Source organism: Corvus moneduloides, chromosome 25 (genome assembly GCF_009650955.1).
Source record: "Corvus moneduloides isolate bCorMon1 chromosome 25, bCorMon1.pri, whole genome shotgun sequence".
Taxonomy (NCBI): Eukaryota; Metazoa; Chordata; class Aves; order Passeriformes; family Corvidae; genus Corvus; species Corvus moneduloides.
Genome location: NC_045500.1, coordinates 6,033,066 through 6,061,063, shown reverse-complemented (window position 1 = coordinate 6,061,063; position 27,998 = coordinate 6,033,066). Strand labels below are relative to the sequence as shown.

The following is a 27,998-nucleotide window of genomic DNA, read 5'->3' as shown; positions in this document are numbered from 1 at the left end:
GTTTGGAGTGTGTGTGGATGGCCGGCCGGGGCGGCTTAGTTCTGTGGGGGTGGGACGGTGCTGAGGAAAGCAGCCACCTTCTCCCGCACCTCCTTCTCCAGCAGCTCCAGGTGATCCTCCACGCCGGCAGTGCCCGACTCCAGCTTCCCGCGCATCTCCTCCAGCCGCTGCACCAGCTGCTTCCCGAAGGTGTCTCCGAAGGGAGCCGCCTGCTGCCGGAAGGCCTCCAGCGTCTGCCCCACGCGCTGGTCCAGCTGCTGGGCCAGGAGAGCCAGGCGCTGCCGCAGGCTCTCGGCGTCTCCGCTCGCCGCCTCCCGCAGCTCCCGTGCCAGCGGGCTCAGCTGGGCACGCAGCTCCTCGGAGCTGGCAGCCAGGCGGGTGCGCAGCTCCTCGGCCGCCCGCTCCATCTGCAAGGTCAGGCTCTCCAGCTGCCGGTTGAGGCCGTCCTGCACCTCCTGGGCATAGGGGCTGAGCCCGCGCCGCAGCTCGGCCACGCTCTGCTCCACCTGCGCCTTCAGCTCGTCTGCCACGGGCGACAGCCGCTCCTTCAGGCTCTCCACGCCGCCGTCGATCTGCTGCTGCAGCCGGTCGGCGTAGGGGCTGAGGGAGGCCCGGACGCTCTCGGCGTTGTCCTGCAGCCGCTCCCGCAGCTCGGCCGCGTAGGGCTCCAGTGCCCGCTGCAGCTCCCCGGCGCTGCGGTCCACCTGGGAGCGCAGCTCCTCGGCGTAGGGGCTGATCTTGGCCTGCAGCTGGCGGATGTTGGTGCCGATCTGCTGGTGCACCTCGTCGGCGTAGGGCGCCAGCTTGGCCTGCAGCTCCTGCAGCTCCCGCCGGATCTGCTCCTTCAGCCGCTGGGAATCCTGCGCCAGCCGCGCCTGCAGCTCCGTGGCAAAGGGCACCAGCCGCTCCTGCAGGTCCTCCGCGTAGGCGCTGACGCTCTGCAGGTTGCTCTTCAGCAGGGTGCTGGGGAGAAGGGACACGTCAGGGCCTGTGTGCCCACATCCCCAGGCCCTGCCTGGCACCCCCTGGTCTCCCTGAGCCCCCCAGCACCCCCGAGCCCCCCAGCACTGCTGCTCGGCTCACTTGAGCTGCTTGCTGATCTCAGTCTGCTGCAGCTGGTCCACCGTGTCCTTGGCATTGCTGCCCAGCTCCGTGAAGTACTTCCAGATCACGCTGGCCACCTCGTCAGGGTTCACATCAGCCCGTGACCCTGCAAGGGTTGCTGGGATCAGCGCTCGCACAGCCCCATTCGCCCAGGGACATCAGGTCCCCATCACTGCCCCGGGGCAGGACCACCCTGCTGGCACCAGGGACCCGCGTGCCACCTCACCTGAGATCGCAAGGAGAACCAGGACAAGGGCGGCTGCCTTCGGCGCCATCCTGAGTGCTGGGGACTCCTGTGGGAGCACAGAGAGGAGGTGAAGGAAGCTCAGGGACCAGCAGCACCCCAGCCCCCTGCCAGAGGTGATGGAGACCCCGACTTTCCAGCCCCTGCAGCTGCTCACCTGTGCTGCCACGGCCGCGGTACCTGCGGAGCCGGCAGCTCCCAGCACTATTTATGCAGCCTGAGCACCCCTGCAGCTTCCACGCGGGCTGTGACACAGCGAGGGCGTGGATTTTAGCGCGGGCACGGACTTTAGCACGGGCGTAACGTGGAAGTGCCTGACGTGTGCACAGCCCTGACATCACCCGCAGCCCCGCCAGCCCCCAGCGGGGTGACAGGGGCAGACAGGGAATGGGGGTACGCAGGACACACTGAGCCCCTCCTGGGGGCCGGGGCCCTGGGCTGAGGGACACCTCGCTGCTCTGTGGGATGCAGCAATGGCCCCATCGGTGCTGGCAGTGCAGTACCTGGGGTGTGTGGTTGTGGGATAGGTGGCAGCGGGACAGGACACGGGTTCAGGGGGACGCTTTGATGGAGCTCGGGGGCACACGAGGCTGCGCACCGGCAGCAAGGCATCGTTCCTTCCCAGTCCAGGCTCCTGGAGGAAGCCCTGGCACAGGGAGGGGCCAGGACACTGCAGGACACCGACCGCAGCCGCACGGTGCCTGGGAACGGAGCTGGGACCGTGCGTGTCCCTGGCGCTCTCGGCTCAGCCCACCCGCGGCCCGGGGGCAGCGGAGCAGCGCGGCGTGTCCCAGCGGGCAAAGGGCAGGGCGCGCAGGGGCGCGGACCAGCCCGGCAGCGACAGTGGCAAGGTCCGAAGAGCCTCTCGGTGCCCGAGGGCGCCGTGCCCGGGGACAGGGCCGCTGGATGTCACCCTTGTGCCGCGTGTGCCCACGGCCCCAGGGCTGTCCCCCGCCGCGGGCACCGGGCTGGCGGCGGACACGCGTGTGCACACGCACACGTATGCACAGGTATCGCACACAGACACGCGGGGCCCCAGCAGGCTCCGTCCCCGCGGGATTTCCCAACTCCTGGCCGGACGGAGCCCCCCCGCACCCCCCCGCGCTCTGCCCTGACCTTCGCACAAATCCCCCAGGGCGGCCGTGGGGAGGGTATAAATTGGGAGCCCGGGGCTGCCCCCGCGTCACAGAGCCCGGCACAGGTGAGCGGGGACATCCCTGGCGAGGGTCGTGCTGGGAAGGGGACGGGGTCGGTGTCGGGACCCCCGGCGCTCCCCTGCTGCCCCACACCGTGCGCTCCGCTCTCTCCCCAGCCATGAAGGCGTCGCTGCTGTTCCTGCTCGCCTGCACGGCCGTCCTGGCGGTGGGAGCAAGTAAGGGCCAGCGGGGCCGCGCAGGAGGAGGGGGTCGGGGCTCAGGGTGCTGGGGGGCACACACGGGGGGGCACAGCCGCGGGGCCCCGTCCCCCCAATCCCACCAGGCTCGTGCTTGCAGGGGCCAACACGCCCGAGGAGCCGAAGGCGCTGGTCCAGAAGGTGCAGGAGCTGGCCCAGAAAGCCACGGACATGGCCAAGGAGGCCTTCAGCAGGGTGCGGGAGTCGGAGGCGGCGCAGCAGGCCAGGTGCCCCCGAACCCCGCCAGCCCTGTCCCTGTCGCTGTTCCCGTCCCCCGGTGGCGGCGGGGAGCCCGGCCAGGGCCCCGCGCTGACCCCCTGCCCTCCCTCCCCTCCCCGTGCAGGCAGTGGCTGTCGGACAGCGCGGAGCTGGCGAAGCAGCGGCTGGTGTGGCTCAAGGAGCAGCTGGCGGAGCTCTGGAAGAAGACTTCGGCCGCGTAGTCTCGCCGGGGGCTGCCCGGGGGCTGTCGGGGCTGGGGTCCCCCTGGCTCCCACCCGCTGTCGTGGTGCTCTCAATAAAGCGGGGCTGAAGGAAACGCTGTGGTGGCATCACTGGGGGGCTGGCAAGGAGGAGTGTGACTCGCAGGGAGAGGGAGGCCTGGGACAGACACCAGCACTGAGGTTCTCACGGCCATGTCGGGGAGCCCAGGGTGGCAGGAGCCGGTTGCTGCTTCCACAAGCTCCTGCAAATTCAGTGCCACCAATCTCCAGTGCCCTGTGTGCGGCTGAGCTGGGCGCAGTACAGGGCGAGCCCAGGGCACCCCTCACCAGTTCCCTGTCCCCCCACTCCCTCTGGGTCCCCCAGTACCCCCAGCTCAGAGCACCCCTTGCCCCCTCCAGCATCCACTGCAAAGACTGAGCGAGCTCCAATAACTTAAGTCAAGTTTATTTGACAAAAGGGAGGCAAAGCTGAGAGCGACGCCGGGTCGGGGAGGGAATTCTAGGGGAGGAGGGGGTCTCCGGGGAGGACACCCTAGGGCTGGGCTGGCCCGGGGCTCCTGCAGCCTGTCCCCAGAGCCCCCTGAGGAGAAGCACCCGGGGCAGGGCAGGGAGCACCCGGGGCGGCTGCGGAGCGGGGCTGGGGTCAGTCCCTGGCCACGCTGGCCGGCAGCTCAGGCCACGGTCTTCTGGAGATCCTCCAGCAAGCTGATGAAACGGGCCTTGAGGCTCTCGGTGTAGGGGGTGAGGCGCTCCTTGAAGTCCTGCATCAGGGGCGTCATCTTCTCACGCAGTTTGCCGAGCTGCTCCACCACCTTGGCCTGGTATTCAGCGGCCTGGGGGATGCCCTTCTCCCGGATCTCCTCCAGCTTCTGGCTCAGCTTCTGCCGCAGCTCATCGCTGAAGGGGGCCACGTTCTTGCGCAGCTCCTCGACGTGCCCGCGCAGACGGTCCCGCGCCTCCTCAGCCACCGGGGTCAGCTTCTGCTGCAGCAGCTCCACCTTCTGCTTGCTGATCTCCTTCAGCTCCTGGGCGAGGGGAGCCAGGCGCTGGCGGTACTGCTCCAGATCCTCCGTCCACTTGGCAGAGAACTGGTCCAGGAAGGGCTTGATCTTCTCTTTCACCTCCTCCAGGTCCTTGGTCAGCTCCTGGCGCAGGGACTCGGTGTCTTTCAGCCACATGTCCTGCACCTCTTTGTAGTAGGGGGCCACGTCCTCTCTCAGCTTGGCGGCGGCTGCGCCCAGCGTGTCCAGGTTCTCGCCCAGCTTCAGGCTGCGGGAGGGGAGGGAGGTCACACACGGTGCCCGGGGTGCCCCGGCAGCCCCCCGCCACACACCTCCCACTTACTCCAGCTGTTTGCCCACGGCGGAGGCCTCGAACTGGGCAATGGCTTCCTTGCCGCTGGCCTTCACTGTCTCCAGGTACACAGCGAGCATGTCCTTGAGGCGATCCAGGGGTGCCTGGGGATCATCGTGCTGCCAGAAGGAGCGGGCCTGGGTGCCTGCGGACAGAGTCGGGTGTGCTCAGGACACATCGCTCGGGGATGGCTCCAGCCCTGCCGGGGACGTGCCCGGCTCGGGAGAGGACCAGGGAGTCCCTCGGCTGCAGCTCGACTCGCAAAGCGCTTCGGAAACCGGCGGCTTCCAGCAGCGCTCGCGTCGGGCTCAGCCGCCCCATCCCCCCCGTGCTGCTCCATCCCGCGGGGATCCGCAGCCGCTGCCGCCCCGTCCGAACCTACCCGTCAGGCAGAGCAGGGCGAGGGTCAACACCACGGCTCTCATCTTCGCGCTAGACCTGCGGGCAGAGCAAGAGAGTTGGGCGCGGGCAGCCCCGGCAAATCCAACCCCGGCGGGGGCTCAGGGGTCCCCGCCGGGGCCGCGGGCGAGGGGCACCGCTCTGTCCCTGCGGGTCCTGCGGAGCAGCCCGGGCTCTTACCAGCTCTCTCTGCAGCTGCTGCTTGTCCCGTCTGAGCGGCCGGGGCTACGCCGCCGCTATTTATGCCGGAGGGGCAGTTCCGCGGAGATAAGCCAGCGCGGCGGCCCCGGAACGCGCTCCCGGCGGGCGATGTGGCGCGCAGGGTTCAAGGATCGCGCAGCACCGGCGAGGAGCGCGGGCTTGGCAGGGGCGGCGAGCAAACAGGAGCTCCCCGCGGGACGCGCCTCTCCGGCCAAGGAGCTGTTTACGCTCCCGCTGACCCAGATTCCCGCTGGCCCTGCGGCCTTGCCGGGGCCCCTCGCAGCCCCCAGGGATTGGCCGCCAGCCCGGGGACAAGGTTTATTCCCGCAGGGATTTGGCCGGCCGTACCCGGACCCCTCGCCTCGGCCGCGGGTCTGTGCCCCGTCCTTCACCGGGCCGCTCACGTCACCCCCTTTTCCCGCTGTATCCCCAACTCAGAGGTCCCGGGAGCTGTGCCCCTGCCCGCCCATGCCAGCCCTCGCTGGGGACCCGGGCAAAGCGAAGGCTCAGCTCAGAGCAGGCACCAGCACTGGCACGGCCACCTCAAAACCCACCTCAGCCCGAACCAACCCCAGGTGCTTCCCTGTCCCATTGCCACCAGTCCAGGGATCCACAGGAATCGAGCGCACAGGGCTGAGCCCGGCCTGGCGAGAGGAGAGAGGGGACAGGGAGAGAGGGGCCATGTCCCCAGACGGGGCCGCAGGGAGTGTGCAGGGCTGGCAATGCCAGCGGGAGCTGCTACAGAGGAATGATGCTCTTGAATGGCATCAGCTCCCTGCAACCCCAGCCTGTGCCAGCTCGCTGGGCACCTCACGGGCATCGCCCGGGTGTTGCCACCCCATGTGCTGCAGGTGCTGGAGGCACAGCTCCCTGCGCCTCCCAGACTCTACCCACAGCTGGAAAAGCCCCACTGCAGCAGATGCCTGGGCAGGGTCTGATCTGCAGCACTGCAGTTCCCCACACCCGCAGGGCGAGTCGGACTCCGCTGGGCTCCGGCTGCAGGGGGGGCTTTGGGAAACCCAACCAGGGGGGCTGCTGGAGCCTGAGGGAAGTGACAGCCCCAGGGATGGACTGGGGACACAGCAGCTGCCCCCCCCTGAACTTTGGCGTTGAGCAACAAGGCAAACAAGAGCCCAGGGAAGATCATAATCATGTTTTATTTGTTATGATCCCACTGTCCAACTAATTGACTAGTTGCAAGTGACCCACAAAAAAATGGACTGAAGATTTACTGAAACGGTTTTTTTTTTCCTGTTCGTTTTTAGTCCAACATAAATGAGGAAGAAAAAAAAAATACTTCTGACATTTCCAAAAAACAGAAATAATAGCAAAGTATATTAATATACATTCAACATATACTGCGCGTATTGATTACTACAATACAAAGCCATGATAAAAAAAGTGTGGTACTGCGGATGGCACGGTGACGGCCCTGCGGGGCGGCTGCTGCGGGGGGGCCCGGCGACTCTCCCAGGATACAGTGTCATGTAAACAAAAGGAAAACGAACCAAAGGGACAGAGCAAAAGGCTTTCAGCGTTTCCCACCCTTCCCGCTCGATCCGGCGGGCTCCCCGCGCCCCCCAGCCCGCAGGTGCCGGGGAGGGGCCGTGCACGGCCGGGCTGCGGAGCTCCCCTCCACTCCGGTTTTCGGGATCGCAGAGCCGTTAGCGTTGTTCTCCCGGAGAAGGGGAGGCCGGGAAGAGGCACGGGCTAAGGATAGCAAAGTCACCTCTGCCGTGCTGGTTTCACACTTCCTTCTGTGCAAAGTCAGGAGGGCTGGGTCGATGTTTCCTTTAGTTTTAAAAAATACTCCAGAAAAATGTCAGTAAGAAGGATCCGAGCTGGAGCTTGTCAAGTCCCAAAGGCAAGGGTGACACCACGTGCTCCTGAGCCCCAGGGGGGGTGGGCCTCCCGCTCTATCCACCACGGAAAGGATGGAAAAGGGACAAAGAAGAGACCTCTGCACGTCCCGACTGTATAAGGAGAATTACCACTGTCGCCACTGGCACGAGAGAAAACCAGTCACAAGAACAATGTCGTTAAAAGAAATAAAATACTTTGAACAAAAGGTGCAAGTCACAATTCATATAGAACAGAATCTAGTTAAAAATTTCTCTCAAACAGAAATTCCTTTTGCCTTTTATTAATAACAATAATAATAAAACAACATTTACCAAAAAAAACAATTCCTACGTGATCAGGAGGAAAAGCGAAGGAAACAAAGAAAAATCCATCTGCCCTACATTAGCCAGGAAAAGAAAAAACCCCAAGTCGTGGCGGATTTGGAAAGTAAAGGGAAGGGAAGGGAGGGCAGGGCAGGGGTGATCCTGTCAGCACCCCGACACACGAGAGAGAACAGAGCAGACAGAGGTGAGACAAGAAGTGGACTGCACCGGGGTGGGGAGGGCCCCCGCCAGCGCTGCCAGGCCCACACCCCCCCAGTGCAGCGGGACAGAGTGGAAGGAGAGCGTGGCCTCCATCCAGGAGCAGCTCCAGACCCCTTGGACCTGCTCAGGGCAGGCTCCAGGGAGGCTCAGCCCGGTGTGGGGCCCCAGGCAGGCCAGCCCCCAGAGCAGCCCCGGTGCCGAGGCCGATCCTCCGCGTCGGGCTCAGGGCTCTGGGTGTAGCTGGAGTTACAGGCAAGTGTGGCAGAAATTAAAGAACCCAAAGGAACGACACACTGGATGAAGTGAGGATGAGGAAAGGGGCCATGGTATTCCAGTTAGTCAGAAATACTACGGCAATTTGGCGCAATGCTGCTAGATACTGTTGGTTTAAAATGGACCTTTTCATTTCAAAGCTGTACACAAACCCTGCAAGAGAGAGAAACACAGATGTTAGAGGACACCAGAATGGTGCATCTCTTCCCACAGCCCACCAGCATTGCATTCCCAGGCCATTCCTGACCCTGCCCCAGGAGAGAGACCCCGCCATGCAGAGAGGGTCTGAGAGCAGCACAAGCCTGGAAGGAGGGATGCTGTCCCTGAGCAAAGGGGGGACAGCAAACAGCCCCAGCACAGGAGCTGCGAGTGGATGGTCCCAACCCCAGCACTGGAGCAATGAGCAGGGAAAGTGACCCATGGCAGTGAGGCCATGGAGGCAGCCCGAGACGTGGCGTGGAGAGAGGACACACGGATACTCACTCCCTCCCAGTTACACCCCCGCCTGCTCCATCCCAAAGGGCACCTCCGGGTGCTTGTAGCTCAGCAGGACGTCTGTGATACACGTCGAGGGGTAGCAGGAGGTGTTGAGGTGCTGGCTGCCATCGCCCAGGTTCGGGTGCTCTTGACCTTCCAAACTCTCCCCACATTCTGTAAGGGCAGAGAGGTGACTCAGCACCTCTCCCTGTGACTCAGCTCCCCGAGGAGCTGCCCACATCCCCCCGTGCCACGTGGGCAGCCCCAGCGCTCACCCTCGCCGTCCCTGTCGCGCAGCTGCTGACTGGCCATCAGCGACGACTGGCTGAGCACGGCGTCGGACATCCGAGCAGAGCTGAGTGCTTTTCCTGCCATCAAACTCATTCCAGGCAAGTTATCCAACTGCACCTGCGGAGACAGCAGGACACACCTCAAGGGGAGCTCAGGAGAGGATCCTGCTGCTCCCCATCTGCCCACAGACAGTGCCCAGGGAGCTTCTGCAAACCTTCAAGCGAGGGTTTGGAAGGACAAGAACTGTGCATCAGGCACAGCTTGGGTGCAGCCAGTGTCCCCTCAACAGGAGAACGGACTGAGGAGTCCAAATCCCTCTGAACTAACGGAATCACAGCATAATTGGGGTTGGAAGGGAGCTCTGGAGATCACCCAGTCCAACCCCCTGCCAAGGCAGGGACAACTGGAGCAGGTGACAGAGAAACACATCCGGGTCGTTTTGGGATGTCCCCAGAGAGGGAGACTCCAGGCCCTCCCTGGGCAGCTGTTCCAATGCTCTGCTACCCTTCACAGAAAGTTCTTCCTCGTGTTGAGGTGGAACTTGTTGTGTTTTAGTTTCTGGCCATTGCTCCTCGTCCTGTCACTGGGCACCACTGAAGCAGAGAAGCTGCCATTCCCCTCTACAGCAGAAGGGAGCTGTAGCAAAGCACACATCAAGATCTGGGCAGGACAGTTCCCAGCAGCCCAAACCCCACAGGGAGCAGAGCACTGAGGTCTGGGCTACCATGACCAGCTCCTTCACGGCACTGCAGGACCCCGAGCTGGGCTGGGTGTGTCTGCAGAGCCCTGCAGAGCCAGGCCTGGCTGTTTCACTGGAGGGACCTGGGAGGCAAAGGCACCTACGTAGGCATCATCGCTGTTCTGGATGGTGTGATGTCTCTGCAGGGTGCGGGGCCGCGGGTGCTCGCTGGACGAGGGGCGCACGGGGTAGCCCAGCCCGTTGTGGTCAGGCACCTGCATGGCTTGGCCGGGGGAGCTCCTGTCCATGCAGTTCCCTACGATGGACTCTTGAAAACCAGACAGGACAGAAAAACGACAGGTTAGTACAAGGAACCTGCAGCTCCCAGCCACGTGTGCCACTGCAGAACTGAGATGTGACACCACACACAAACGCTTCTTGCTGGCACAACAAGGACAGGACCCCCGGCTGCTCTGGTGGGAGTGGTGCAGCACCAGTGCTCCCAGTCGCACTCACGCAGGCTTCTCCCTCCAGCATTAATATCCCAAAGGATCCCAATGCTAGCTGCCTCTTATCAGCTCTACAAAAGCAGCCTGAAGGTGGAGGGACTGGGGCAGGAGCACAGGAACCAGGCCCTTTCCCACTTCTGCCTTCCCCTCGAGCCCGAGCTCGACCCCCACCCTGCCCACATCGTTACACAAGAGCCAGGGGAGCCTCCAACACGGGATGCCTCCAGCAGGGCCCCTTGGCAATTGTAAGCAACATAATCCTGCTGGAAGAGCCGGCCAGGATGTTCACTTTTATCAGATGACTTCTCCCTGCCCTCCCACAATCTGGCTGCAGGAGCACACGAGGGTTCTGCCTGGCAAAGTCCATCTGCGCTGCAAGCTCTTGTGACTGAGGGCAAAGGCCACATTCCTATCAGGCAAAGCCTCTCGTCATCAAATACACGATGTTTTGGATGAAGGCCTGAGCCGTGGAGGAGCCTGTCATCGAGGCTGAGCTCGCTGAGCGCGGACCCCGCCGAGCACAAACACCCGACGTGGCTGCGAGCGCTGGGGAGCTGCCCCGAGGTGACACAGCTGCAGGTACATCCCTCAGAAAGCCAGAGCTTTCCCAGGGCTTTGGCCAGTGGGAAGTGATGTCCTGCTGTGCTGGGACACCGCACGGCCCAGCTGGCACTGCAACTGCCACAAAACTGCTCCCCAAAGAGATCTCACAGAATCCTTGAACATCCCCAGCTGGAAGGGACCCACGAGGATCATCCAAGTCCAACTCCTGGCCCTGCACAGGGCAGTTCCAAAACCTGTCCACAAATTTAGCACAATCCAAGTGAGACCCCATCCCATGTGGTCCCCACACCGCTTGCAGGCAGGTGAGCATGGATAGCACAGCTAGGACACTGCTCCCCGTGCCCTTCCTCCATCAGGAATGTGGCATTCCTGCCAGAGCCCTGTCCCAGGGCAGTCAGAGATGCAGCCTCCCCCTTCCTTTGCACAACCGTGGGGTTACGTGCGGTTAACAGTCAGCTTTCCCGGAAAAGCGAGAAGGAAAACATGAGGTAACAGATGTTAGCGGATCAGTGCCACCCACACACTGCTTGGGATGCTGCTCCAACTGTGGGAACAGTGGTTGGGGCCAGCAGCCTGCTGCTCCAGCTCCACAAACAGCCCCGGCCCCAGTCCCTGCGCTGCGGGTGACGAGTTCCCTCAGCCTGGAAGAGGCAGGACCCAAAAACCAGCTGCTTCCCAATGCCAGCACTGCAGTCTGGGGATGCTGCTCTGGACCAAGGGACAGACACCCCGAATTCACACCCTCAGCCCCGCGGAGGAGAGCCTTTCATCCCCACATCCTTTGTGTCACTGTGGCATGTGACACTGGCACGGCGCTGCCGCCAGCTCAGCCCCCTCCGTGCCGAGCCCAGGCAGGTTTCCCACGGGCAGCACTCCCAGCCTGGGACGGCTACGTTGGAGCAAAACTGGAGCAGGGCCGTTCACAGGCAGTCCAGTCACATCCCGAACAGATTTGGTCGGCTCTCAAGGTCCCCAGCTGCCATGCCTGGCAGATGCTCCACAGACATCCAGAGCTTTGTGATCGGCATCAGCACGCGCCCTTGGAAGCGCAGACACTGGGAAAACACTGCTCCAGGGAAAACACATCTGGGGAGCTGGGGCAGGGAGAGAGGACACCCCTCAAACTGCACCCTCATTACACAGTCTAGGGAAAATAGGGGGAAAAGCCAGGGAGGTAGGATTTGGTGTAGGTTAATTGTGGGAAAGCCCACGCATATAGGATTTGGTGTAGGTCAGTAGTGGGAAAACTGAGTGATGTAGGATTTGGTGTAGGTCAAAAACGGGGAAGCCCAGGGGTGTAGGATTTGCTGCAGGTAAGGGAAGCTTTGAGGTGACTCTGCCTGGACCTGAAGCAGCGCAGGCCTGAGTCCAAGTGGGTTATGGAGGCCATAAGGAAAATGGTACAAACAGTTACATCCCAGGACATAGTTTACTATAAACAGCCCTGTCAGAAGGGCTTACACAAGCCTATTTGTAAACATTTATTTGCTTTTACTCATTTACAAGGCCTTGCAGTCTAAAGTCCTGCTCCCTTGTGTAACCAGTCCTCGCACCAGCAGTGCAGGGGTTGAGATTTGGCTTCTGACTTCATCAAATCTCATTGTCCCTCTAATGGTCTACAGTGACAAGATTCAGACTTGTGATTTCGTACCAAACACCCCTCCAGAGCTTCCAACCCCCACTGAGCCTCTGAGAGCAAACACATCGGGAATGCAGAATTCAGGAGGATTTCAGCACAGCCCTGCCTTGTCCCTGCCCCCCGCCCACGCTCTGGGGGGTCAGGGCTTGGCAGCCCCGCTCAGCCCTCCGGGCCAGCCTGTTCCAGCCTGGTACTTTCCCAACAAACCCGTGCTGTGTCCCTGAACAAAGCTGGGCCTCCTGTGCCCTGGACACAGCTCCTCCGCAATAGGGCTCTGAGTGCCAAGGGTGCGCTGGCGGCTCCAGCCCAGCACCCCGAGTCCTGCAGGGAATACTGATCCTCCCGCTCAGCCGCTCCTCAAAGCCCTCCTAGCGAGGGGCTCGGAGGGTGCTTTTCCTGCAGAGGAGCCTGTAACTACAGCTCGGGCAGGAATGCTCTGACAGCGCAGCGCTGCCAGAGCAGCCACCGAGGAGCGAAGGCACAGCTGCTTCCAAGGAGCAGGGAAGGTCTTCAGAACCTAATGGCAAGTTTAAACTCACTCTCTCCAGAATCCACCCTTTCCAGTTCAAGCAGGGATAGAATCTTGCTGCCACTGCTGCTTCCCAAAGCGCCAGAGAGGCTGCAAGGCTGCTGGAGCCACAGGACACTGACCAACACTGTTATTGTGTGTGTTTGTGGGAGCTTTAGCAGTGCCTGGACTCGAGGGTCTGTGCTTAAGAGCAGGAATAAATGGGTACATTGCTACGGCTGGGGTGTGCTGGCAGATGAGCTGCTCCTATCCCGTGTTTACAGGGGATGGGGAACATCACCAACAAGAATAAATCTGTGGTCACCATGCAGCATCCCTGAAAAGATGGGAGCAAGCTGGGCCCTGGTCTTTACCTGCCTGCAGAAGGAGGTCAAATTCCCAAGGGAACAGCCCATCGGGCTCCTTCCTTACTCAACTCTGTTTATTACAGAGGCTGTGCCTGCAATTTACTTCAGGCCACAAAAGCCAGAAAGAATCTCAGTAATTCCATGCTATGCAAAATATGTCAGGAAACCCTTGGTGTGCCGGGTGGATGGTGTCCTGGGCAGGAATGTGAGTGGCTGGCACGGATGGACGGACACCTGGCCTGCACGGGCAGCAGGGAGCCTTACCTCTGCTGGGCACCTTATTCCTGAATCCGGGCGTGGGCTGATGCCTGTACTGGTGCGTTCCCAGCTCCTGCGCGGGATTAGCAGTTCCTAGCAAAGATTCGGGGTCCCCGTGCCCTCCTGCGTTTACAAGCAGAGGGGTCTCGTGGCAACCTTTGGTCAATGTGTTTGAACTCTTACTGTCAGGAAAGCTGTCCCTGTTTCCCTCGCAGGCGCAGTCCTCCTCCATGCTCTCCGAGTGGAACAGGGCTGGCTGGTGTCCGTATCCCTGCGGCGGTGGCACGGACGCAGGGACCTGCTGGATACATTCTTGCACCCTGATTTTTAAGAGATGTTGGGGGCTGTTCTGGGGGTGGTACGTGTCAGCACTCTGATAAGGCAAAGACAACGACTGGCGCTCCGAGAGGTTCTGTCCCATGCTGGTGCCCATACTGCCAGCATCCCCTTGACTCATATGTCTGAACAACTCTTGGAATTCTTGCTGCTGCTGCTGCTGCTGCCGCCGTTTGATGAGCTGTGCAAATTCTGCCTGGGGCAGCCGCATGTCCGTGTGCCCCGTGAGCGAGTGCCGGGGGGAAAGCAGTCCCTGGAGGATGTGCGGTACCTGCTGGTGTCGGCTGTAGTCGGGAGGTGTCGGGGACAACAGTGCCTGCTGTAGTGCCGATGCCGTGTAGTGCTGCTGCTGCTGATGTGCGTTTGGAGGGAAACTGGGGTACTGGTCAAGCTGCGGGACCTTCAGAGCTTGCTGGGCTGCAGGGAACCCGACCCCTCCCGACGGGCTGTAGCTGCTGGGGGAGACGCGGGGCTGCTCCGGGAACAGGTGGGGGTGTAAGTGCACCTGGTCGTAGTTGGCGGGGGGATACCTGTTCACGTTCAGACTGCAAGGACAAGGAAAAGGACAAGTGACCGCACTGCTCGGCGGGAGCCAGAGCTGCTCCTGCACGGGAGGGGCTTCCCCAGGCACGTGGGACGGCAGCCCTGGCCTGGCTCAGCAGCTCCTTCCCAGCGACACGGAGGGAGCACGCACAACCCCGAGTGGCAAGGACACCACGTCTCATCCTGAGACTCCCCCTCCCTCCCTCGGCAGCGCTCCCGAGCCGGGAGCAGGCAGGGAGGGGCCCGTACCTGTGCGACTCGGCGCTGTCGGCGCTGAGCTGCTTGGACAGCTGCCGGTGGCCGTAGCTGAGGGAGGCCATCAGGTTGGCGCGGTGCTGCATCTGGATCTGGCTGGCGCTGGGGCTCAGGGACATCCCCCGCGCGTGGGACGCCAGGCCCTGCCCGCCCACGAGGCTGCTGCCGACCATGTCCCCGGGCTCCTGCACTTGGATGGTGACCTGCTGGGGCTGCGACTGCTGCTGCTGCAGGGCCAGGCACGTCAGCCCCATGGCCGGGGGAGGGGAACAGTTACCCGACTGCGGGAAGATTGTGTTGTGGGATGGCATCCCTTGGAACTGGGACTGGGAGGCAGCACCTACAAGGAACAAAGGCCCTCAGCACCCCTGCCAGCTCAGGGCGAGGCTTGGGAGTGAGATCTGCTCCATTCCCTGAAGTGCTGGACAAGGCTGGGATTAACCTGTGAAGGGCATCCCTGCCCGTAGCAGGGGGCTGGAAAGGGATTATCTTTAGGGACCCTTCGAACCCAAACCAGGCTACGATGCTGTGATTCATTCCATGACTCTGGGCCAGGCTGGGAGCCCAGTACATGCCCGTATGGGTGCTCTGTCATGCTGTGCCAGCGTGCAAAGGTCACAGCCAGAGCCCCTTGCACCAAAACAGAAACTCTGCGGAGCTGACAGTGATTTGCATAAACCCGAGAATATCAGCCCTTCCTCCCCACCCCCGGGAGCGATAAGTAAGGATCTTGTGACAAGGAACGCAACAGCACATTCCAGCTGGCAGCTCCTCGAGAGCTCTCGATAACACCGGCCCTTGCTGCCAGATGGAGAATCTTTTACATCATCAGAAAACTGTGCAGGGCCTGGGCTGGGGGGAGGAACAGAACCGTGGCACCCCCACGCTGCTTCCCCAGGGTTTGATAGGATCACACGGCCCTGCCAGGTCCCAGAACTGCTTACCATGGGGCTGGAGCACGCTGCTGCTCACGGGGGGTGGGCTGCTGTTGGGTTGCCTGAAGAGATGGTTGTTGGGGTGGTTCGGGGGTGGGCTGGATGGCTGGATCCGTAACCTACGCAGGGAAACAAGCACCTTCTCACCATGCCTGCTCCTTGTCAAGATGCTGTCTCAGCTGTGAGAACTGATGCCAAACGCTGTTGTCTTGTTCAAAATAAACACCATAAAGCCCTTGCTGGGGATCCCAAGGTCTCTGCAGATTGGCTTCTCTTCCGAGAGCCACCTCACTTGTCCAAGTCACGCAGGGAGCGAGCATGACCTGGTGACTACCACAGAAATCTGGGGACAAGGACACTGCAGGCTCACCTCCTGACTCACTGCACCTGGTCAGACACCCTGCTCTCCCTTTCCTGTAACTCAGCCTGCCTCACCTACAAGTCAGGGTGCTGAGGGCAAGGAGGCTGAGCTCACCAAGGGCCTGGCAAGCATGAGAGAAGCATGAGAGAGCCTGGCTGCTGAAGTGGCATCTTCAAGCCACTCAAAAGGCAGGACTGTCAATCCTCTGCTCAAAGCAGGTCTGTCCCTTTGAATCAGATTTCTCTGCTTCTGAAGTCCTTCAGACAATCCAGCTCAAAGGACCAGGCACATTCACCTGGCAACTGGCTGCGCTGTTCTGACTCTACAAACTCCAACTCAGCCTGGCCTCTCGAGTGTGTCAGCTCATCCCTGGGCTTCAGGAAGAGTAAAACCCAGAGCTGTCCTAAAGCCATTTCTTTACCTCTGAAGCTGGTGAGTGAGCAGAGCTGGCTGGTTTTCACATGGAGCTTGCAAGGGTGGAGATGGCTGGGGAGGCCGGATACAGTCCTGAACCAGGCACCACAAGAAAACAAGAAGTGTTTGCAGTCAATGTCTCGGTCAGTAAATTTAGAAACACTGCTGGGTGAAGCAGGACATGTCCAGATTCACCGAGTGTCAGTCCCTGACTGCAGCCCTGGCTACCACAGCTACCACAGCAGCTGTGCAAACATCTCTGCTGAAATCCTTCAGCCTTCCCGCTACAGCAAGCCCAGCAAACTCCCCCTCCCTCAATCCCCCCGGGACCTGCTCACGAGCTGTGTCTGCAGCAACACAGGGAAACAGAGCTAAGCCTTCAGCAGCTCTGGCTCGGGCTCCACTACCTGAATCTGCTGATGAAGAATCTGATGGTGCTGCTCCTGCTGGTACAACATGTGCTGCTGCTGCGTCTTCTCCAGCGTCCTCTCGTCCATGTGCCCACCGTACATCTTCTGGAGCTGCTCACACTCCTGCAAGGAACCCAGCACATCCCATAAATGACCTTCTGGTGCACAGCACCCTGCTGTGTGCGGAATGCCACGCTCTGCAGCTCACCCCCCTGGGAAAAGCTGGCAAAGAAAGCCCAATCCATTTCCTTTGACAGAATCAGGTGTGCAGTGAGATGGCAAAAAGCCAGGAAAGCAAGGGGTGCACGTGACACCGAGCTGGCACCGTTGTGTCCCCTGAATGCAGGCAGCAAGCTCTGCAAACGACACTTCAAGGTGAGGAGAGCATCTCACTTGTGCCACGCTGCAAGGGGAAAGGCCTGTCCTGGGGCCAAATCCTGCTCCAGCCGTTGGCAAGGCGTGCCTGGCTGCACAGGGAATGTCCCACAACACACTCCAAACTCTGGTGGTAGGAGCTGCCCTTTCCCGGGACACCCTGGAACAGCCCCAAAACTGCTGCCAGAGGAAATGTGGGAGAGCAGGAGCTGCAGTCTGACAGTGCTGGGGGACCCTGCAGGGACAGGCAGGACACCCACGGGTGGGCACAGCGTGATGGTTCTCCTCAGAAAAGAGGGGGCAGGAATCCCCCCCGGTCCCCAGCTGCAGGTGAACAGCTCGTACGTCCAGAGGACACTCAGGGTTTGCTGCAGCCACACAGAGCGGGAACAAACCCTCAGCTGCAAAGTCCCCACTGTGCCCCTCAGACTTTCCTTTAAGGATTCCACTTTTGCTTCCTGAAGCAGCAAGACCAAGGCAATAAGAATTCCTTGTGGAGGCTGTTTGGAGGACCCCCACGCCTCTCTCACCTGCTGAAGCTGTTTGATGCTGCTGTTATTGCCCATCTTCTCCAGGTGGGCTTTGAAAGCCTGGATGCTGGCAGCCCCGTCGGAGAAGCGCCGGACCGGGGAGAAGCGCTCGGTGGGGAGGTGCAGAGTGTTGGAGTCCTTGTAAATAGAACTGAACACAGGGGGAAGGGGGTTAGTGACCTGACACCAGCCAGAAAACAAACTCCAGTACAGACATTCCATTTCCACCAGCCTCCCAGCAGCCTGGATGCTCCACACTGGGCAGTCAGAATGGGCACATCTGAACCAAGCTGTGCCCAAGGCACCACGAGCACTTCCCCTTCACAGTGAGGTTTCTTTGCCATCAGAGGGAGCCAGATTTTTTTCAGGAGCTGTTTTCTCCCAAAGTTGGGGTTCCCCCTTATCCCTGCCCTGCCATTAGGTGCCACCTGTGTTATCACGAGCAGAGATAACCTGGCATACACCCGTCACAACGTGCCCCACAACAAACAGCTGGGGCTCTCTGCCTGCCCTCACGGCTTCCGGGCAAGTGCTCTCAGTGGAACCTGGTTTCTGTGCAAATCATAGAATCACAGAATGGTTTGGGCTGGGAGGGACACCTTCCACTATCCCAGGTTGCTCCAAGCCCTGTCCAGCCTGGCCTTGGGCACTTGCAGGGATGGGGCAGCCACAGCTTCTCTGGGCAACCTGTGCCAGGACCTCCTTACCCTCACAGGGAGGAATTTCTCCCATCAGTAAAGGATTTCTTTTGTAAAGATTCTGCAAATGCCATCTCCAGAACCCAGCAAGCAACACTTGATGCACAGGCTCCAGCAGCAGCCTTTGTCTGTGAGAAGGTCATGGAGATGTGGTCTTTACAGCACCTCTGACACCAAACCCAGCAAGAGCCCACCTGGCTGCAGCTGGAGTGGTCCTGAGCTCCAGAGGTCACTCTGAGGGCCTGTTCCAGGCTCCCCTTGTCACACAGTGACTGATGCTGGACCACTTCCAGCAGGCTGGGTTCAGTTTTGTCACTGTCTCTGCCTTAGCAGGACATAGTTCAGCTTCCTTCCAAGGAAAGAGCTGTGCTCCTGCCTTTTGATGCCATCCCATCCATTATCCTGATCCATTTGTTCTCCTGTTGCATTGATGGAAGGCAGAAGCTACAGATAAAATCATGCTGAGGTTTTGAAACCTGTGTGGGCAAGGCAGAACAGCTGCACTTCCCTGTACAGCTGTACTTCAATTCTGCTTTCAGGTATTTAACATGACAAAACCAGGGGCTACAAAAGAAGATACATAAGATGGCTTAAAATAGGTTAAGGGCTAAAATAAAACCCAGCTGCTATTCAGTAATGTGGTTTATTTACACAGCAACTGCTAATTTCTGTGCCAGGTATGTCATGGACTCACTGTGGGACACTCTGTTTAGACCATGGTCAGATGAAATTTCCGTGATTTCACAGGAAAAACACAAAACAGGCTCACAGCACGTTACAACACCAAGAGTGGAACAAGCAGATACCTCCCTGCTCATGATGCAACAGCCTCAGGACTCCAGTGCCAAGAGACAGAGGTGACACCAGCATTATTTACAGGGTAAGTGTGTTTAAAGTCTTGTAAAAATTCCGTTCCTGCTGTGTGTGAGGGACCCGGCTTACCTTTAGGATTTGCAGCAATCCTGAAAGCAGGACACAGCACATTCTGCTTGTTTTGCAAGCTGCACTCCTCTTCCTATCAAGCTGTGGGCCCTAGAAATTTTTCCCCTCCTGCTCTTCCCATCCCCCAGGCACCTCTGAGGGAGTAACTTGAGGACAGAGAGGTGCTTATCTTGGTTTTCCGGAGCTCCAGCGTGGCACTAGCACTGTCTCAGTCTGCTCAGAGTTCACCTGTCCCTGCTGATTACATCAGTGCTCAGCTCAGCAGGTCTCTGGCTACCATAAAAAGGGCTTTGTCAAGCCTGCCAGTGTGAGCTGCCTGAGGGGCTGAACACCAGCACCAGCCTGGCCTGGCAGCCACTGCTTTCCCAACAGGCAGCAAACTCCAGTGTGCAGCTGGTTTGCTCCCAGCACAGAGGGGTCAGAGCACGTTTAAGTATTTTTTAAGAGGGTTTTTTTTATTAGGAGGAATTTAAGCTCTCCCTGTGGCATTAGCATCTCCGGTTGGCTGCTGTGACAAGGACTTTGTCACATAAACACCTCTCCATCAGGACTGTCCCTCCCATACATCCTGAGTGTGTTTAGATCCGATCCAAAGGTTCCCTCTTTCCCAGACATTGTGATTTTTGTTTTCTTCCCCACCCAGCTTCCTTTGCTCACATCACTCCTATCAAGGATGAGAAATAAAATTACTCTTGAGGAGCTTTGCAAAGAGACTTTGCAGTCAGAACACACAACTCTGGTGCAGAACAGTGAGGGTTTTAAGCTCTGCTGTGGATGACTCTTGGTGCAATCTTTTGCCTGCATCTGCCTCCAAAAAGGTTCTGTAGCAAGTCTGCTGCCTTGATGCCTACCATTACACAGGGAAAAGCTTTCCTCTAAAAAAAAATAGCTTATTCCCAATATTTCTGTGATGGCAGCCATTCCAGCAAATCATCTCCAGCCACAAAAGTGGGACTGGATGGAAGAGCCAGCTGATTCCTGCTGGTCCTTGCAGGCAGGGAGCCCGTGCCAGAGCGGTCAGACACCCTCTGCTCTGTGGGTCTGCTCTTTGTCCCTGTTCCTCCTCCTCCTCCTCCTCACCCCTCCCTGCCAGCGGGATGTCCTCAGTGCTCCGTTCCAGGCGCCACCTGGGCAGGATTCCTGGCGCAAGCTGCCCGGCCGGCCGGTGCCGTTACTCACCGGTGCTGGTCGGGTCCCAGGTGTGGAGCCCAAGCCCGGGGTCGGAAGGACTGCTGTCCTAGCTGCCTCTGCAAGTCTGGAGGGATTTCAGCTGTAGGGTTGGTCATGGCCAGAGTGTGCCTTTTTGACCTATTTGCCAAGTATCTGCAACAAGCAGGAGCACATTTTATAAGAGACTGATGGGAGTACTCCGAAAACAGGGAGTGTTAGATAACCCAGAGAAAACGGGAAGGAAGAAGCTTGTGCAGTGCTCAGAACACACCACGGACACGCTGCCCATGCCCGTCACAGCACTGGCTCACCAGTGCTTTGGGACAAGTGTAGTTTCAGCTGCTGGTGCTCCACTGCCAGCCTCGGAAGGAAAGAGGAGCCGTTCGCTCTCCCCAGCAGGAAAGCCACGTTTCACCTCAAGGGGAAAGCTGGTATATCCCTTTGGGAATACCCGGGAGACCACCTGCCCTCAGCGCAGATTCGCCCACTCGAGCAGGTCTGCCTCTCTCTCGCAGCCCGGGGAGCCAAGGCAGAGATAGCCCAGCAGGAGCTGGGCACAGAGAGGAGCTGCTGCTCCTGCCAGGGGAGCCTTCGCTCCTCACACCGACCCCGGGACACCCCGGCTCTGGCCGCCAGCAGGGGAAGGGTGCGAGGGGCACCCCAGGCTGCCCGAGGAGCAGGAGGAAGGGCTGGGCTGAGGCAGGGCTGTGCCAGCCCGGTCCAAGTGCGCCATCTAGTCCCTGCTCCGCTCCGGGAAAGTCGGGAACGGCCCGGGATGCGCAGGGAACGGGAACCCGAGCAGCGAGAGAGTCCCTCCCTCTGGAGCCACCAGCACCAAGGCTGGGCTTGCCTCTCACACCAGAGCTGGGAGGCAATAGCTTAAACAAAAGCCCGCTCTGCACTGGAAAAGAGCTGCAGGACTCCTGCAAACCCCCCAAAGACCGGGGAGGGGGAACCCAGAGCCTCTGCTCCGGCGAGGATGCGAGGAAGGGCCAGGCAGTGCTGAGAGCTGCTGCCTGCCCTGCTGTTCCTGGCACAGCCGACCCAGGGCAGTGGGGCCGGCAGAGAGGGGGGTGAAGCCCTTGCCCAGGGCTGGCACTGCACCCAGAGCTGTGCCCGCTCAAGGCCGCTGGGATGAACGCCTGTGTGTGAACTCAACCCTTTCTGCTCCTGTGAACCAGCAGCGAGGCAGCTCTGGTAACCAGCCAAGGACCACCTGGCCAGTGACACCTGCCAATTCTCACCTTTGCTCTTTTCCCCTGCAACTGCCCCTGGGAAGCAGAAAGAGCAGCAAGCGATACAGACTTGCCCAAACCCAGCCTCTCTTTGCTGCTGAAGCCACTGAAGCAGAAGAAGCAGGTTAACAGTGCCGTGGTGCCCCGCCAAAGCCCATGCCATTAGCTGTTTAAGAATCATTTGATGCAGACAGGGAAAGTTTCCCAAAGAGCTTTACTGCTGTGGTTTGCTAAGATCATTTTATTTCAGCCCTCCAGGGAACAATCCAATCATGAGCTCTAACAGCGTTTCGGGTGGAAGAAAGTTTCCCAAAGCTCAAAGGAGATATGACTGTTCCCTGGAACAGAGAGAAGACTGCGCTCTGCTTTCAAGGTCAGATTAAGGAGGGCCAAAGCTGCTCGCTGGTGGCTGCAAACAGAGTATTTGGGGCACTGTTCTGAGAAGCTAAATATTTGCATCTGTCCCTGATGTTAACGCTATTTACCCTTCTCCTCTGATGACTACTGACATGTCGCAACACAAGGGGGTGGAGAACAACACATAACCTGGATGGTGCTTTTTCAAGGCCATCTGGTGGAAGAAGAATATGTGCTATGAAAGAACTAAGGGCAGCACCGTCAAGAGCAGCAAGGGGACCTCTGAGTCCAAGGGGACTTGGTTTTCAGTGGGATCTGAACATTTCAGTGCCTTGCAAAACGCTGCACAGGGGTTTCAAAATGTTTCCAGCTGAGCTAATGCTTGAAAGGCTCAACTGAAACCTTCAGGTTTAGAATAGTGAAAATCTGCCCAGGTAAGATGTCCAGGCATCCCCTTGTCAAGAATGATATTCATCATAGCCAAAAAGACCACCTGCTGTCTGAGGTGCTGTCAGAGGACACTATCGGCCCTAAATTAAAACTTTTCATGGTTGTTGAGGCTATTATTGAGGCTACAAGTAGACAGTCTAGGCTGAGGTAGGCAAAAGGAGTCTTAGTGCACAGTCTGTCACTGCTCACACCCACTGTTCCTCAGGAGCACTGAGAGGAGCAGAGCTGGCCAAGGCTCTGGAGCAGGATCTGCACCCATCCCAGGGTCACCCTGCCTGCAACAACCCCCAGTCTGAACCCTTGTGAGCCCCTGCGGAGCCACTCCCTTACCCAGGTGATGATCTGTACAAAGGGGGGATCCAGAAAGCTCTTCCAGTTTGAGGTAAGAAGCAGGAGCACCCACCACACGTAGTGCCCAGCCGGTTAGCAGAGAAGAAACTATGCAAAAGCTACTAAGAAAATGTTAGCAAGGCCATGGTTAGTGTGTTCATGGACTGAGAAAGTACAAGCACATTCTACCCACTTCCTACAATGTGTTTGGAGCAGACACAGAGAACAGAAGTTCCCAGCCTGTGCTAATAATGTTTTCCTTATCGGAGCAGACTATTTTAAGGCCTAATGCTAAAATTAGCAGCTAGAGGTAACCGTAATTCCAGTAAGCTCACTTTGTTTGAGGCATCAGAGTTGGATGTTTACTGCATGTCTTGATACAAAAGCTGCTGCACTGGCACCCAAGGCCACAGAGGAGATCCTCCCACCTCCAGCACTCAGCAGGGAGGGGAATCCCTCAGCACTCACTTGGCAGGTTAGTGTGGATTGCATGCTGGTGCACACTAAGCAAAGGAATTTAGCAGTTCCAAGAGTTTCTGGAGAACCTACTGCTCAACCAGCTACCCATGTCAGGGGAATCCAGCTTTGCAAGCACCCAGTAGTGCCAGAGGAGTAACTGCCTAAAGTAATCAACACCCACAGGAACGGGAGAGGTGTTGGGCCTTCGCTGTAAAATCAACACTGGTGCCCTGATGAGGTGGCTGTGTTTGAATCAGCTCTGGAACAGCCCAAGGTGAGCCTCGTGGAGGTAGGAAGGGCAAATGTTAACAGAGTGGGAGTTACCTCTGCACAGCTTCCTGATCCGGCTCCCCATCGGAGCTCTCCTCGTCCACAGGGGTGACAGCCGGGACAGCCTGCAGAGAGAGAAGTCACAGTTCCAGAGGACACCCAGCACAGTCCCCTCTGCACAGGGGACACCTGATCTTCCCAAACAAGCTTCCACAGGGGTGTGTGTTGGCTCCTCTGCTGCACCAAGGAAACCTGGCCAAGAACCCCTTCCAACATTCCTTCCCCAGCCCAACTGCCTGGGCAGGGCTGCTGCTACTCGGAGAATTCATTGATACAGATGCATCCAGGGAGTGGGAACACACACAAATGCCCAAGATGGACACTTGAGTTTTCTCATGGGATGGACAAAAGCAACCATGAGAAAGTGCACAAACACCGTCAGTTCCAGAGAGGAATACACAACCCCACCTGCCAGCTCCAGGAGAGCACAGCAAGTCCCGCAAGGGGAACAGGGGAACCTTTGGCAGCGAGCAGGCACAGCCCTGCAGCGCCGGGCCTGCTGTGACCTGGGCACAGCCACCTCTGCCTGCGAGAGGGGATATTTTTAAGCACTCTGCCTTCCCTGTGCTACTCACTGGCGTCATGGTGACGAGCGGCGAGGGGCCCCGGGGCCGCTTGAGCAGCTGCTGCGCGTGCAGCTGGATGTTGGCCCCGCCGTCCGACGCCCGCCGGCCCAGCGGGCCCATCCCGTTCAGCAGCTGCAGGGTGGGGGGCTGCAGCAGGGACTGCTCCTGGAACAACACACAGCACCGTTACCCGCCCCAGCCGCAGCCCCAGGTCACACACCAGGAGAAGACAAGCCCTCTGGGCTTCAGGGATGCCATCAGCATCTCTGAGTGACGTGGGGCAGGGACAGGCAGCGTCAGTGGATGAGCAGGGTTTAACTCTGCAGCTCCCTGTGCACTGCTTTAGCTGCCAAGCAGGCTGCAACCTGCAGCTTGAAGCCAGGCAGCACAGTCCTATTTCTCCCCAGCCCATTTATTAATTTCATATTGCACTGCTCTTTCATTCTTCAGCTTTTTCACAGGATCACATGATGGTTTGGGTTGGAAAGGACCTTAAAGATCGTCTCATTCCAACCCCCTGCCACGGGCAGGGACACCTTCCACTATCCCAGGTTGCTCAGAGCTCCATCCAGCCTGGCCGTGGACACTTCCAGGGATGGGGTATCTGCAACTTTTCTGGGCAACCTGTTCCAGTGCCTCACCACAGTAAAGAATATTTTCCTAATATTTGATCTAAACCTACTTTAGAGAACCAACTGGAATCATACATAAAGAGAGTAATTCTTGAGGCTTATGGAGTCCAAGGAGTGACAAACAGAGCGAGCAAGTGTGAGCACAAACACCCTTCCCACCTGGCAGGGCACAGAGCACAGCAGGGATCATGGGCAGTACCTTGTACTCCAGCTGCCCCGTGGGCTGCAGGTTCTGCCTGGGCAGCACGTTGTGCATGAAGTTCACATTCGGAGTCACCTGCAGGAACGGAGCCTGAGGAGTGACACGGGGGAAGCCAGGCAGGAGCTTCTGCAGGTCTTCCATGACTTCCGTCCTGTGCGATCACATTCGGAGAGGGGAATCAGCCGTGATGTGAGGAAACCCCTCACAGACCCAGTACATCCAGCTTCCCTTCACAAAAAGCTTCTTACTGCTCTGGAAAACGGTCACACAGAGCAGCCAAGCCACCCTTTGGTTTTATTTGTCCCTTTTCCCCCTCCACGTTGAGATTTGCCAGAATTAGCTCTTGGCATTAACCTTAGTGGCATTTATCACAAAACCTTCACCTTGGACATGACAGCAGAGCAGCTCAGGTGAGACACTTGCCTTGACCAAAAGCACGGCTTACCCAGAGCTGATGAGGAAGAGCAGGAAAAAAGTACCTCATCCCCATCTAAAATACTGACCAAGCTGTGCAAGGGGACTGGGACCTTTAAAGGAACACCCAGAAGGACCAGAGTCACATGCTGGGAGTAGATCTCCAGGCTAGAGCGCAGTACTCACCGTGGGTCAGCTACTCCCACTGTGTGCCTCCTCATGGAGAGGTAGCGGACCAGAGCCTCGGGTGATGGCTCTTCCCCTTCATCACTGTCCAAGTTCATTGTTCCATCAGTCTGGGCAGGACAAACATCGGAGATGTTGAAACACAACATGAGGATCAAAGGAACGGCTTCAATGTGAGCCAGGAAAAGAGCTTGCAGGGGTCATGGGGGTGTACCTCACCTCCACAATTTGGTTCTCAGGGTTGATGAGCTGGACTTGGGGCACGTTGATGTTCATGGTGTTGCCTGTCTGTTCTGTCTGCTGAGTGGAGAGATCAGGATCAGAAGACACAAACACAGCACTGCTTTACAAACACTGCAGGACTAACATCAGCCCTAAGCACATGGAACAGGGAGGTGACCCTGGAGCCAGTGAAGAGCTGTTTATTCTCAAAGAGTTGCCTCGTTTACCCCCCTTCTTCTGTTCAGGCAGGGTGAGCATCTCCTCTGCTTCCCTTATGACCTGGCCTCTCCCAAAGCAAGTGCTCATTGCTCCAACAGCAGCACAAGGTGGGGAAGAAGCATCACACAGCAGCCCTGGGCTGGGAACTCCAGCTCCCAGTAACTCCTTCAGCTCCCTCCCCTCTGTCACTAAGCGAGCAGGAGACTGTCTGAAGGGTGTTCAGCCAATGCACAAACTGTTCCCAACCTCAGGATTAGGGTACCCTAAACACACACCAAATTCTCAGACGAGGAACATTACTGACACTCCAGCCAGGATGTGGACACCCACGAGCAGTCTGAGTTTCGCAGGTAAGGGACTGGCTGCCCTTGCAGGGCTGGAAGAACACCGGCAAAGGGGATGTACCTGGATGTTGGCCGAGGTGGGGAAGGTCATGGTGCGTGGGATGCTGGGTGAGGATGCAATGCGCAGGTTCTTGTGCCTCTTGAGGCGGTCGCAGAGCAGGCTGTAGATCGCGCTGTAGTGATCGTACGCGTCGGCTCGCAGCGACTGAAAGGCAAACAAGAGCGGTCACCCTTTCTTGCCCAGTGATAAAATACATTTTACACTGTGCTGGGGTTGCTCAGCTGCCCCCAAACACAGCCCCTGATCAGCAAGAGGAGCAGGCAGGACACGCCAGGCCTCACCTGCACCGTGCGCTCCTTGTCCAGCCCCATGTCTGCCATGGCCAGCAGCACGTCCTCGTTCAGCGGCTCCAGCTGCCTCTCGGTCTTCAGGTGCTGACACTCTGCTATCAGCTGTGAGGGCACAGGCACAGAGTCAGGGCTGACATTCCCAAAGGCACACCGGTGAGTCACAGCACTCCCAAGAGCCCCAGCACCGGGCTCTGGCTGCAGCTGGCGTGAGGTCTGATGGCAACCGATCCAAAATCCAGTGCCCCAAGTTCCCAGTGCCACGGGGGAAGATACAAAAACGCACGCAGCTAAAGAGTGATGTGGAAAGCAAGGCCAGGAGACACAGAAAAGGGAAAGGCCACGCCTGGAAATGAGTGTTCCCAAAGAGCAGAACCAACACTGCAACACCACGTGCCCAGAGCCTGTTTGAGTCACCAAGCAGACCCCGCTCCCTGCTGCTCACCCTGTCAAACTCTGCATCAGCCTCCCCCAGCTTCATCCACTTGTGTTTGCAGATCTGCTCCATGGAGAGCCTCTTGCTCGGGTCCAGCACCAGCATGTGGCGGATCAGGTGTTCGCACTCTGCCAGGGAAGAGAGGCCGGGTCACCCGCGGGAGGGACACGGCTGCTGCAGCGTTCCCTTTCCAAGCAGTGTGCTCCCCTCTGGGAAGTCACCTCACAGAAATACTGCTTCTCTTCTGCACTTCACTCCTCTTGGGTCTCCAGCATGCCACACTGCTGCAGACATGGATTCCCCTGTGCTAGGAAGGCGGGAAGCCACCCTGTGCCTCCCTGTCTTGACATGAGTGGCTTTGGGAGGTTGAGAGCAAAGCCCTTGAAGTGCTCACTGTGAGTGGTTTCTCCATCATGTTACACATGTGCTGTCACCAAGAGGGACTGCTGAGGCTCTCCTGCTTAGGCTGGGATCTAAGTTTGCTTTGAAAGCACCACGTTTTAGCAGAGTTTTCTGCATGGAGAGAACCTCTTCCCTAAGTAAGACAGCAATCAAGGAAGTTTTCGGCTGGGAAACTCCACGCAGAATTATTCCTTAACCTGACAGCAGGCAACCAAGTACCTACACATGACTCTGTTAAGCTGGTTTTATATGAAAATTAATCACACTTTTCACACCCCAGATTTATTATTAAAGTGCTCAGAAGTGTTTTTGCAGCAGCAGGACACAAACGCTCGTCTCTGACGGGGCTGTTGCTGGAAATTCACGCCCCACAATGCCGTAAAAAGCTAAAACAGGAAGACGTGTAGTGAAAGCCCCTGTGTCCCCAGCTCCCTGCCCCCTTACCTGTGGACATGAAGAAGGGGATGCGGAACTTGCCGCTGAGCACCCGCGCGCGCAGGTTCTGCAGGGTGCTCCCGTCGAAGGGCAGGGCCCCGCACACCAGCACGTAGAGCACCACGCCGAGGCTCTGCGCCCAAAACAAACGCACGTCAGCAATGCCAGACGGAATGAAAATCCATCTCTGGGCAACTCATGCTTTTGGCACCTCCCCGCAGGGAAAATACAGGATGTAGTAGCCAGAAGGCAATTTTGGAAGTGTTTCTTTGGAAAACACTTTTTGCTGTGTCAGGACTTTTCTCCAAGACGTGAACTGAGCACTCGGGAAGCAAAGCCAAACAAACAGAGCAAAAATCAGATCAAAGTCAGAGA

The 27,998-nt window shown here is 58.5% G+C and overlaps 4 protein-coding genes across 9 annotated transcripts in view; 1 reads left to right on the top strand and 3 right to left on the bottom strand.

The window, feature by feature from the left end:
- Position 1: 1 nt before the first annotated feature.
- On the bottom strand, positions 2-1,571 carry APOA4 (apolipoprotein A4). Of its 2 annotated transcripts, XM_032133779.1 has the most exons (4): positions 1,506-1,571; positions 1,331-1,397; positions 1,084-1,210; positions 2-963 (listed from the first exon to the last, which is right to left on the bottom strand). In XM_032133779.1, exons 2-4 carry the CDS (start codon positions 1,377-1,379, stop codon positions 36-38), a joined length of 1,104 nt encoding a protein of 367 aa, XP_031989670.1. In that variant the 5' UTR covers positions 1,380-1,397; positions 1,506-1,571; the 3' UTR covers positions 2-35. The 2 variants fall into 2 exon arrangements, with proteins under 2 accessions (XP_031989670.1, XP_031989669.1); XM_032133778.1 differs by lacking the exon at positions 1,506-1,571 and having other exon boundaries at positions 1,331-1,398.
- A 934-nt stretch (positions 1,572-2,505) lies between these two features.
- On the top strand, positions 2,506-3,276 carry LOC116455663 (apolipoprotein C-III-like). The gene is made up of 4 exons (XM_032133781.1): positions 2,506-2,549; positions 2,661-2,720; positions 2,842-2,968; positions 3,085-3,276. The coding sequence occupies exons 2-4, from the start codon at positions 2,663-2,665 to the stop codon at positions 3,179-3,181; spliced, it is 282 nt and encodes a 93-aa protein (XP_031989672.1). The 5' UTR covers positions 2,506-2,549; positions 2,661-2,662; the 3' UTR covers positions 3,182-3,276.
- Positions 3,277-3,605: 329 nt separating this feature from the next.
- Positions 3,606-5,510, bottom strand: APOA1 (apolipoprotein A1). The gene is made up of 4 exons (XM_032133780.1): positions 5,114-5,510; positions 4,917-4,972; positions 4,526-4,679; positions 3,606-4,450 (listed from the first exon to the last, which is right to left on the bottom strand). The coding sequence occupies exons 2-4, from the start codon at positions 4,957-4,959 to the stop codon at positions 3,853-3,855; spliced, it is 795 nt and encodes a 264-aa protein (XP_031989671.1). The 5' UTR covers positions 4,960-4,972; positions 5,114-5,510; the 3' UTR covers positions 3,606-3,852.
- A 762-nt stretch (positions 5,511-6,272) lies between these two features.
- SIK3 (SIK family kinase 3) overlaps positions 6,273-27,998 on the bottom strand; it is a 70,934-nt gene continuing 49,208 nt past the window's right edge. For 2 of the 5 annotated variants that reach the window (XM_032134041.1, XM_032134042.1), the window contains 20 exons: positions 27,633-27,756; positions 26,796-26,914; positions 26,345-26,455; positions 26,064-26,207; positions 25,437-25,517; positions 25,218-25,327; positions 24,615-24,768; positions 23,793-23,948; positions 23,212-23,282; positions 20,066-20,209; positions 17,247-17,397; positions 16,339-16,464; positions 15,939-16,024; positions 15,166-15,275; positions 14,216-14,561; positions 13,094-13,968; positions 9,406-9,569; positions 8,547-8,679; positions 8,278-8,445; positions 6,273-7,947 (listed from right to left, as the gene is read on the bottom strand). In XM_032134041.1, coding sequence (XP_031989932.1) covers positions 8,288-8,445; positions 8,547-8,679; positions 9,406-9,569; positions 13,094-13,968; positions 14,216-14,561; positions 15,166-15,275; positions 15,939-16,024; positions 16,339-16,464; positions 17,247-17,397; positions 20,066-20,209; positions 23,212-23,282; positions 23,793-23,948; positions 24,615-24,768; positions 25,218-25,327; positions 25,437-25,517; positions 26,064-26,207; positions 26,345-26,455; positions 26,796-26,914; positions 27,633-27,756 — 3,363 coding nt within the window. In that variant the 3' untranslated portion in view covers positions 6,273-7,947; positions 8,278-8,287. The remainder of the gene's footprint in view (positions 7,948-8,277; positions 8,446-8,546; positions 8,680-9,405; positions 9,570-13,093; positions 13,969-14,215; positions 14,562-15,165; positions 15,276-15,938; positions 16,025-16,338; positions 16,465-17,246; positions 17,398-20,065; positions 20,210-23,211; positions 23,283-23,792; positions 23,949-24,614; positions 24,769-25,217; positions 25,328-25,436; positions 25,518-26,063; positions 26,208-26,344; positions 26,456-26,795; positions 26,915-27,632; positions 27,757-27,998) is intronic. The other 3 variants (XM_032134044.1, XM_032134045.1, XM_032134043.1) reach the window with 3 other exon arrangements.